Genomic DNA, 11657 nt, shown 5'->3' on the forward strand with positions numbered 1-11657 from the left:
AAAAATTATCAAAAATTTTAAAATGATGTTGAAAATAAAATTCAGGACTCTGTGTTTCAAGACAAATTTCTGAGGAAATATTATGTCTTAACTAAATTAGTGAAAACCGGAAGTTGGTTTAACAGCACTTGGTTAAATCTGGTTTTATGTAATTTGTGCAATTCACATGCTTAGACAAATAACTTGAATGCATGAAATTAAGTCTAAAAGTTAACTTTTCCTGCCACAATAAACTCTGACCCATTGCTGGAAGCTGCAGGCCCCCAACTTTGCCACCTCAAGAATAAAATCTCTTGATGCAGCCACTGGTGTTTGTGAATTGCAAGGACTAAATAGGCTGAAAAAGCAGAGGTTTATTTGTCTTAATGACTTTTTTAGTTTTTGTTCTTTGACAAAAATGAACAATTATTATTGTAAACCTGTAAAATGTCTCTATGAAGTTGTAGGGGGAACAGACACTTTGCTGGTGGGAGGGTATTGGTCCTCCTGCGTCAATCATCACTTTAGAGCCAGTGACGTCACTGCTGCCCGGTCTTATAAAACTGTCAGCGCCTTTCCCTCACCTGGACTGACACACACACCACCCCAAACCGAAAGGCAGGCCAAGAGCTCATTTTGGCCACAGCAAAGAGGGGGGGTATTGTCAGAGAGCTGCTTCCTCCGTTCTCCTCAGCTGATCCTGACATTATTTCGTTTATGACTCTGGCAAACTACTCCTACTTCTCTGGCATGATGTGCAACATGACCGCAGAGCCCTCGCCAGCAGAGGCCAGCCCTGTGGTCATGTCTCCCAACGTGAGCCTGGACTCCCCGCTGCCCCCGCCGCCTCTGATGCTGCAGGCCCGCTCCAAGGACAACGTCCTGATCAAGTCTGAGCCGCGGGGGAGCAGCCCCGGCACGGAGGATGGAGGCGCTCCGGGTCAGACCGAGGAGCACCTGCCCGCGGGCAGCCGCCGCAGGAAGAGGCCCGTACAGAGGGGCAAGCCCCCCTACAGCTACATCGCCCTCATCGCCATGGCCATTGCCAACTCCCCGGAGAGGAAGCTCACCCTGGGGGGCATTTATAAGTTCATTATGGAGCGCTTTCCTTTCTACAGGGAGAACTCCAAAAAGTGGCAGAACTCCATCCGCCACAACTTGACCCTGAACGACTGCTTTGTGAAGATCCCCAGGGAGCCCGGCAGACCCGGGAAGGGCAACTACTGGACTCTGGACCCGGCGGCGGAGGATATGTTTGATAACGGGAGCTTCTTGAGGAGGAGAAAGAGGTTTAAGCGCACAGATGTGAGCACCTACCCGGGCTACATGCAGAGCTCCAGCGCCTTTACCCCCACGCCGATGGGCCGGTCGCCGTACCCCAACACCCTGTACGCCGGGATCGGGTCAGGGTACGGGTCCCAGCTGACGGCCACGTCCCCGCATCCGGCCATGATGCATCACTACCAGACCCCGTCCTCCGGGATGGGCCAGGGAGGACAGCCGCGCATGTTCAGCATCGACAACCTCATCAGTCAGCAGACAGGGGCGCAGGGCGCAGAGCTGAACCCCCAAAGCCTGGGTCTGGGCGGCGCCGAGCTGGGCGCCATGGCCTCCAGCTGCTCGGTCGCCGGCACTGAGCCGTGTTTCCAGAACCAGACTGTCAACCCGAACATGAACAGAAATGGCCTGAGCTCTGGGTACCCTTACTCCTCCTCCTCTTCCTCGGCCTCCCCTCCGAGCCTGGCCTCCTCCATGAACCAGGCCGGGCCCGGGTTCTCGGGGGGCTCTCAGGTGTACTGCCCCGGGAACCGGCTGTCCCTGCCGGGTCTGCGCCACAGCTCCTGCTCGGAGCACACGGAGCAGCTGCTGGGCCTGTCCGCCCCCATTAACTCCTACAACAACAGCTACATGAGACAGGGCAGCTTCGGCTCAGGGCTGGAGAGGTACATGTGAGACATACCTGCGCACAATGAAGTGATCCCACTTCCTATTTTAATCTTCATTCAAGCAGATTTGTTCATGTGTTCACCTCAGAATAAAACATTCCTCTTTAAACTTAAAGCCATTTAGACTCATTTAACACATTCCATCTCTACATGAGTTGTGTTGTTACCGTTTTTTTTCTCTGTTTACATGTTGTATTATTTTCAGTTCTGATATTTTTGTATAAAAATAGTTGTTTTTTTTCTGACCCAAAGAATTTCTTTTTTAAAAAGTGTGATATCATTGCTGACAACAAGGCGCTGGAAATAAAGTTTTTTTTATTCATTAAAATCAAAATCTCTTTTATTTCTTGTGTTCGTGAAAATGCCAGTGTTGCTTTGTAGCTTATCTTCAACATTAATTGGTAAAAAAAAAAAAAAACTATATCAACACAATTTGATTAGTTTTTTTTTTATATATAGGACCAATTAATTCAAATCCAGAAAATATTTTAATCGAAAGGCAGCAAAGTTAAAGTTCTCTGTAGCCTTTATAAGAAACACATAAACAGGATGTTTAAGCAGTTCTGGTATTTTATTTGATTTAAGAAAATACTACAATGCATTTAGATTTTTTTAATGGAGTGAGTTTTATTTCTTATATCTTATTTAAGTGTTTGTCTGACATCAATACTCTGAACAGATGAAGCCAGGAAACAAGATAGTTAATTAATTAAAACTAGGATTTTACCATAAAACCAGTCAAAACAAGTCTACTGATCCACTCAACCGATAAGCTGAAAGGGAGGAATAAAAGATTGTTTATAATATTTGGATTCAAATAAGTATATAAATACACTATTTAGGTCATAAATAAGAAATGAACAAATACTTTGAGCTGTCTGATTATATTTGGATGAACAAACCTAAACTCTAACTACAAACTACAAATCTAACTCAGTATCAACAACAGTCGGCATCTCTACAGAAAGAAATTATTATTATTTGCAAATAACAAAACTATTTATTCTTCTTGTCAACTGTTTTTTCTTCTTTTTTTTGAAAATGAGAAGAAAACATCTTTAATAAGACCAATAATTTACATTCAGTGTAGCCTGTTGACAACATTTACAAAGCCTGGACAATAACCAATAAATGTAAACCACGGTTTAATGACAGGGACAACAACAGACGCCATAATAATAATAATAATAATAATAATAATAATAATAATAATAATAATAATAATAATAATAATAATAATTAGTGTGAGTAAACAAATAATTAATTAAAAGACTGCTGTTGAAATTCTGAAGAATCAGAAAGTCACAGCAGTTTCGTCTTCCTACCACTAGGTGGCACCAAAGGAGGACTGAGACAGACCTTCAACAGGAAAACTTCTGGTGAAATCTGAATTATTTAAGAGGACAAAGACATGGCACTTCCGACATGGGTAATTCAATATGTGATTCTCTGTTTTGTATCGTTGTTGTTTGAAACACCTGAGTAATAACAATACATGATGTATTGTTGAATTGTCTGAAATTTAATTAAAGCCAAAACTGGTTGAGCATGAGGATATTTTTTATTGTAATATAGGTTTTAACTAATAAGACCACAGGGTGATACGATGGAAGCTAAGAACATTTTTCCTTAAAATAAAAAATACATAAATAATAGGACTGCATTTTCACATTTTAATTCCAGTTGAGTTTAGTAACAAAGAACCCGACAGGCAGCTTTGAGTCATAATTCTTTATCACTTCCTGTCATTCGGTTTGGACCTTTTCATCCTCTATATTTTTATCACCAAAGAAAACCTCAGTAACTCTGTCAGTCGGTCACATTAAGAGTTCTTTAAAGCGAGTTTTCTGCTCCAGAGAAACCAGCAGGGGGCGCTTCAACACCACAAACTACAATAGGCAGTTTCCTCCTCGGGACAAACGCAGATAATATGAACTAACTGAACCCTTAAATAACAAAATAACCTAAAAATATACATACTAAAATACTAAAACACGGGAAGAAAAACTATGAATACAAAAATATGTAAACATCTCCTAAACCTGTGCAAGAAAGAAATTAAAATAGGCCGCAAAGAATCAGAATATGCCAGACAGTTACTGAGTGTCCACTGGTTAGAAAGAAATGAGAACGGCATCACAGCAAAGCCAGGTGTATGTTTACATTAAGATAATAATAATATTATTAATATTAATAATAATGATAATAAACTATTCAGAATGTTACCAAAGACGAATAGACGGATAAACAGACAAATAATAAATAAATAAATAAATAAATAAATAAATAAATAAATAAATAAATTAATTAATTAATTAATTAATTAATTAATAAAACAAATTGACCTAATTTAATTTCTCTATCGAAAAAAAAAGTCAATAAAGATGGGAGGAAAAAAATCTGCTTCAAATACGTGTAAATGAAGCCAGACATCTGTAAATTGTAGTCCGTGACAAATAAAGAGTGGTCACTTTACCCTAACTTTACCCTGACAGCACGCAGCACGCTGGTTACTGACAGGATGAACGAAACTCAGACTGCAGGCGTCAGGTGCAACAACTGATAACCGCCTGCTCTGATTCCACCTGCAGATTTACACACAGACACACAGTTATTTTACATCGTCTCCTAGAGCCTTTTCTCTCCTGATGAGGACGAATATGTGCACCTTTCAGACGAAAGTACCCCCCCCCCTCCTAAATCCAGATAAATAATTGTGTTTCTCCTCGGTGTCTCAAAATAAATCAAATAAAGTCTTTAAGAATAAGTAGTTTAACTTACTCAAATTAAAAACTGAACTATCTATCTATCTATCTATCTATCTATCTATCTATCTATCTATCTATCTATCTATCTATCTATCTATCTATCTATCTATCTATCTATCTATCTATCTTTTGAAAACACAATAATAATAATAATAATAGTGATAATTTGTATTTTTTTAGTAGTTGTATTTTATTTGTTTGTTCATGTAACATAGTGTTAAACTGAGTCACCAAGTCTAAAATAAAACAAAAGAGTTAATAAAATAATACATAAATAAAATAGCATCGAATGAAATCGCTTTAATTCTTGATTGCTTAACCTTGAAGAGTCTAGAAAAAAGTGTCATAAATAAAGGTGTGGATAAGCTATATAGGTGCAGGTTTTTCTACAGTTCATTTATCTTGTAGTTTTAATCATCCAGATTAATAAAACGCAGAATGAGTCGCCTGTCTGTCAGGTCTTAAAACAAGTTCAAACAGCTTATTTTGGAAAATACTGAGGGTCACATAGTTTAGGGTTTAATGGCATATATATATATATATATATATATATGCCATATATATATATATATATATATATATATCTATATATATATATATATATATATATACTCAAAGATAAAGCGCAAGGAATCAATTTCTATCATTTTGCAGAAAAAAAATCCCAGTAGTTCCTGGTAACAGTGACACAAATGTCACGTGATCAGCGTGCTCCTATAAATACCTTTTGAGGGCTAAGGAGGATAGTGTGAGAGTCTTGCTGGATGTCTCCCTTATCACGCGCGTAAAAACAGTTTTTGGAAAGCCGTTTGGATATCCAAAAGTAGACTTTTTGGTCCTCAAGCCATCGGATCTGAAGGTAACGGCAACCCCTCTGGGTGCAAGACAGAAAAACGTTATATTTGGCTGACTTTTTGCGGGTGTCAGACAGAAGTTTCCTCTCTTTTTTTTTCTTCTCTTGAGGACCTCTCTTGGTCGCGCATGACCAGCATCAGATGCCAAGGAGTCGTCCGATTCACAGGTCAAAGAGATTTTTGTCTTTTTGGTAGATTTTAGCCATGTGTGCTTTTGTTAGTTGGAGATAAAGCAGCTGGAGAACGCCGGCGTGTTTGTAGGGGAGAGAAGGAGGGTGTGTGTGTGTGTGCGCGCGCGCTCTGACCGAACGGGAGAAGAAATCTTGGAGAGAGGGGGGGAAGTGAAGCGGTGTCTCCAAGGATGACTTTGGGCACGGATATGTCCGACAGCTCTGCATTGTCTGAAGATGTGGACATTGATGTGGTCGGTGGGGACATATCCGTGGGGAAAGACGGGAAATACATCCACGAGTTCAACTTGGACAACGACTCGGACGATAATTACTCCCAGAACGCGGCCGAGAGGGTGTCCTCTCCGGGACTCAGCAGCTCGGACTGCCCGTCGGAGCAGCTGGGCTCCGGCGCCGAGCCCGGCACCGTGATCGGGGACAAACCCAGAAAGAGCGCCCTCGTGAAGCCGCCGTACTCCTACATCGCCCTGATCACCATGGCCATCCTGCAGAGCCCCAAGAAGCGCCTGACGCTCAGCGAGATCTGCGAGTTCATCAGCAACCGATTCCCGTACTACCGGGAAAAGTTCCCCGCGTGGCAGAACTCCATCCGCCACAATCTCTCCCTGAACGACTGCTTTGTGAAAATACCCCGGGAGCCCGGCAACCCCGGGAAGGGCAACTACTGGACCCTGGACCCGGACTCCGCGGACATGTTCGACAACGGGAGCTTCTTGCGCCGGAGGAAGCGCTTCAAGAGGCACCAAAACAACGAAATCCTCAGGGACTCCGGGGGCTTTCTGCCTGGCTTTGGATACGGCCCATACGGATACAACTACGGACTTCAGCTGCAGAACTTCCACGCAGCCCACAGCCCTTTCCACGCGCACCACACAGGTGGTTCCTTCCCGTTCCCCAACGCGCCCTGCACCTTGCCCTCCTCCGCCTCCATATTCCCCGCGCCGCATCACCTGCCCTCCCTTTTGGGGAGCGATTTGAGAAAGCCCTTCTATCCCCAGCTGAGCCCGTCTCTGCCCCAAGTCAAGACGGACTCGAGCGCGCAGAGTCGGCCTTCGTTCTCCATTGACAACATCATCGGAGCGGCCAACTCCAGCGGCTCCTCGTACAGCGCGCAGCCGGGCAGCCAGGCGCAGATCCTGGCCATGCTGACCCCGGCCCTGGCCTCCGCCTCCACGCACTTGAACTTATCACAGGAGGGCATGTTTCAGGCAGCGCAGAGTCAGACTTTCCCCTCCAAAAACCCCAACATAAACACTTGTCCTTTCTGAAATTAAAAAAAAGAGAAAAGATAATAATGAGAAAGTAATTGTGACGTCGTCCTATGTGAAGGTAGGATGAACATTCAGTTTTCCGAGGAGAGATGAGTTTATTTATAGGATGTAAATATGTGGATAACTCTGAGACCCAGAACTCAGAAGTAAAACAAAACAAAACGAAAAAACAAAACAATGCAGGCCTGCAATCTGCGGCCTGAATTTGTTTATGGTGGTGGGAGAAAACAAACAAACAAACAAACAAACAAAAAAATTCTGATATTTTAACATAAGTTAAAGCTGTCAATGATGACTGTAAGGATGATTTCCAATTTGTTTTTATAAATATTAATTAAGAATCTTTATTCTAATTGTGTTTGGTTTGTGCATGGCGAGAAAGTGGCACTATTGGGCCGAGGAGAGATGGCAAACTCAGGTTTTACTCATAGAAAGCACACGGGGACAGAAAAGGAGACATCAGAATCAAAAGAAAATATCAGTTTTAGAAAAATTCTCCCAGAACGTCCTTTTTTTCTCCCCACAAGGTGAACTTGTGGCTGACTCATTTCATGTTGTCAGTGGACACCTCTGAATTGTTCGTTCCTCTCTGTTTCCAATTTAATCTGTGAAGCATATAGTGTGTCATGTGTTGCCATTAGATAAGCACCTAAATGTTCCTAGGTTTTTTTATTTTATTTTATTTTTTTGGTTGTAATGGCGAGAAAAATAAACGTTTGTGAGTTTCGAAACAGACAAAAATGGTAGCTTTTTATTGAATGCAAAGTTGCTCTTTAAAATGAATAGATAAAATAGAATTATTAGATTTTAGCTATTTTTTCCTGTGTCCTTAATGTAAATGTTATAAAAGGTGTCCTTATATTTTAAAATGTTTTTTTGCTAAATGGATACAGACGCAGGCAGAATCTATTTTACTTTTGTGTTTTTATTTAACACAAGCTTGTCCCAGAAGAACACTTTAAAAAAAAGTAAGTTAGGTGTGAATTAGACCAATTAATTGCAGCAAATAAAAGCTCAGATTTGTTGTGAGAAACCCACAAAATGTCCTTTTAATTGTTTCCAACAGAACTTGCTGTGCGTAAAATTGGGGAATATCACGCAACAGTGGGCATGTATTCCCCTTGTGTGGGTCTTTACTCGTTTGAAAAAAAAAGACCATTTTCCAGCAGGTTACAAAGCCCCCCTTCCACACACACACACACACACACTTCAAATGAATTGGAGGGACGCGGGGTGGGGGGGCAAGCCTCGGCGGTCATGTAATTGAAAGTGAACAAGGATATACCCACGGTCTTTGGGGGGTTTTCGTTGCTAATTTGTAACAGCATTTTTCATCAGCCTCCTAATCCGCCATAATGCAGCTTTGTGTGTGTGTGTTTGTGCGTGTGTGTGGGTGTAAGTGTGTGTGCTCGTTTGTTGTTGTTGTCAGTGCGGACCTCTGGCCCCTGAGGGAGTGAATGTGGCGCACAGCGAGCGGTCCCGAGCGAGAGCAGCCACACACACACACACACATAGATTTCTAGAAGCCTGAAAAGCAATTTTCTCAAAAGGCCCTCGGTTCGCTCCGCTTTCATGTCATCCGTTGCTGTCTCGGGATTCACAGAGAAAAGGGGGAAGCAGTGGGGACTCGTCCGGCGACAGAAAACATGCCCATTGGTCTTTTTTCCCCCCCAACTATTGGACCACATGTTTCCACACAGAAGGGGGTGAAAAAGGCCCCCTTTATTTACCAGATCTGTGTGCAAATGGTTAAATTAGTTTGTGGGTGTTTTGAAAGATGATTATTAAGGATGAAGGGTAAGAGGGCTGACTCCTCTGTTTTGTCCCCCACCCCCACCCCCCCTCTCAGCACAGCTCACTGAAAGTCTTTGAAACCAAGCCTTTTCTTTCCTTTCTGCTTCTTTCTTGCTTGTTAGTGGAAATGAGACAACCGATGAAAGTCGCGCACGGATTTTTTTTTTGGGTTGGGTAGGGGGGGAAATAATTCTGATTAGCGCCTCTCCGGCTCTATCCGCGTTCCTAATAGATGTTCTCCTGCATGTATAATTTGCAGAGTAAATGATCTGGAAAAAAACATTAGCAGACTATTGAAGTCCCCCCCCCCCCATTTTCTCTCTCCCTCTCTGTGCGCAGCCGTGCTAACAGGGAGTCATTACGCGCCGCATCAGACCATTAAAATCCACATCAAGCGTTCGCAGAGCTGGTTAAAAAACATTTAAAGAACGGCAGGGGAAAAAAGAAAAGAGAGAGAGCCAATAAAACCCAGGACAGAGACTAAAACGCATGCACACAAAGCGGATAGACTGTGGGGATGCTGAGCCTCAAGGTGTGGGTTTTTAAAGGTGAGCTAAAACTTCTGCTCCTGTACATGCACAGCCATGCAGCATTTACAACTAAAGGAAAGACATCAAATGCGCTTATAATTCTCAATAAAGAGCTGTTTTCCACGCTCTTGTCGCCTGGAGACCACCCACACGTTCATCTGCGCCGAAATGCGTCCTTATATTTAGGACATCAGTCACTTCTCCAAGTGTCGTCTCAAACGGAAAATAAGAGGACTGAATGATATGTGAAGTGACAGCCAAATGACTCAACAGTCACCATAAACGCGTTTATCAATTTCAAGGCAATTCCCATCTTTTTTTTCTCTAACTGCTTCCATATGTTGCGTTTGGGTGTTAAACCCGCTGTCGTTTATTTAAAGACTTCAGACGTCAGCATTCATTAAGATTTATATAATTCCCTTAACATTATTATTATTATTATTATTATTATTATTATTATTATTATTATTATTATTATTATTATTATTATTATTATTATTATGGGTAGTAGTAGTAGTAGTAATGGTGGTGGTAATAATATTATTACATCTTATTATTAGTTAACTGAAATTTTCGTTTAATTCACATCTTTTACTGACCTGACCAGACTGCTTCTTTTTGCTGTGAATCGAAGAACACAAGGACTGTGTGTGCGTGTGTTTTTATTCTGCGAGATATAATTGCAAATGTGGGTAAAGTTTAAATTTAAATTTATATGAAGATTTAACGGAGTCAAAAGAATTTTAATAATATAATATAATATAATATAATATAATATAATATAATATAATATAATATAATATAATATAATATAATAGTGAGTTGGAATTAGCCGTTCGTGAACTAATTATTGATTTTAGGTATAGGTAAATCATATCATGCAGTATTTTTAAAATTATGATTATTAAAATGAACAAATAACATTTTCTGCTTTTGAGATAAAAACGGTTGACTTGACGATTGGAGTTTTCAAACTCCAATCGAATTAGAAGCTCTTTTCCTCCTGAGTGGATGAAGCTCCGCAGGATGAACTGAGTTTCTTCAATCAGCCTTATTCTGCCTCCTTTTATAGGCAAACTCACGCAGATGCACAGACACACACACACACACACACACGCACGCATTTATCAACACACTTTACTTTCCTTGTGAAACAAAAATCTAGTTTTATTGTCCGGTTGTTCCACCTCTGACAGAGACGTATCTCCCATTAATGCTCAGCTTCTGTGTTTCCTGAATGGGCGCCCATTACGCCCCTCTCTCCTCTCCTCCTCAGAGGGATGATTTAGGCTCGGTCCACCCCCCCACCCCTCCAGAAGTCCTGAAGAAGAAACGAGTCGCGCGGCCCTGTATCTGCAGCTCCACTATAAATCACCCCNCCCCCCTCATCCTCTCCTCACAGCTCCTGGTCTCCCTGCAGCCTCCGTGTTTTTGCAACAGACGCAAGAATCCTTTCGCCTAATGAATTTAGAATGTGTAAATAAAGCGAGGACAGTGAGCTCTGGAAGCACAATATTAACTCTGGAACATCTTCGGCCCCACGACTCTCGCACACTGGAAAGGAACACCTGCTGCAGGGAAATAAAGACGGGCGATGAGACACGCACTCGCTGAGAACTAAATAAAACTAAAGAAAAAAATAGGCACAAACATCCATTTTTTGGGTCGAGTAAAAGCAGGTGATAAACTAACATCATTCAAACCCGTTTAGCTGCGTATCCATTGCGTCGTTTTAATCCCAAATAAAACTCTGGGGGTTAAAAAGAAATGCGTCATGGTCACGCGCTCCACCCGAGTTTGCATCAGACGCACAATAACTCGCAGCCAGTTAAAATTTTAACCTCTACAAGTAATTAAAACTGTTCACCCAAGTTGCAGAGTTCCTTATTTTATCCCACATAAATTATTTATACTCACAAGAAAAAAAACAGGGTTCCTTTAAATGCTCACAAAAGTGAATCTGTTACTTTGTGGATGAATGAAAATGACGCGTTAAGCTCAATTTCTTAACTTTTGGTTCACAGACATTAAAACTTTATATTTATTTCATTTAGAGACAACGCCTCACTTTATCCTCTGCAGAAATGACACAAGCTTCTGAATTTTGCCTCTTTAAAACGGACAAAAAATTGCAATTTTGGTTTATATATATATATTTTGGTTTTATGTATAATATTTTTTTTTACATTTATGTTTGCAGAACTAAAGCCACCGCTCTTCTGAGTTCAGGTGGTTTCGTGTGTGTGTTTAAGTGTGTATATTTGGTATTGAGGGGTGTTGTGTCCCCTTCATGACCCCCCCCCCCATCACCAACACACACACAC

General features: G+C 41.5%; 2 protein-coding genes across 2 annotated transcripts; both read left to right on the forward strand.

The window, feature by feature from the left end:
* The first annotated feature begins 582 nt into the window (after window positions 1-582).
* On the forward strand, window positions 583-2216 carry foxe3 (forkhead box E3). The gene has a single exon (XM_017407151.3). The coding sequence runs from the start codon at window positions 697-699 to the stop codon at window positions 1930-1932; it is 1236 nt and encodes a 411-aa protein (XP_017262640.1). The 5' UTR covers window positions 583-696; the 3' UTR covers window positions 1933-2216.
* Window positions 2217-5440: 3224 nt separating this feature from the next.
* foxd2 (forkhead box D2) lies at window positions 5441-7744 on the forward strand. The gene has a single exon (XM_025003920.2). It carries the CDS (start codon window positions 5909-5911, stop codon window positions 7004-7006), a length of 1098 nt encoding a protein of 365 aa, XP_024859688.1. The 5' UTR covers window positions 5441-5908; the 3' UTR covers window positions 7007-7744.
* Window positions 7745-11657: the final 3913 nt, after the last annotated feature.

Source organism: Kryptolebias marmoratus, linkage group LG24 (genome assembly GCF_001649575.2).
Source record: "Kryptolebias marmoratus isolate JLee-2015 linkage group LG24, ASM164957v2, whole genome shotgun sequence".
Classification (NCBI taxonomy): Eukaryota; Metazoa; Chordata; class Actinopteri; order Cyprinodontiformes; family Rivulidae; genus Kryptolebias; species Kryptolebias marmoratus.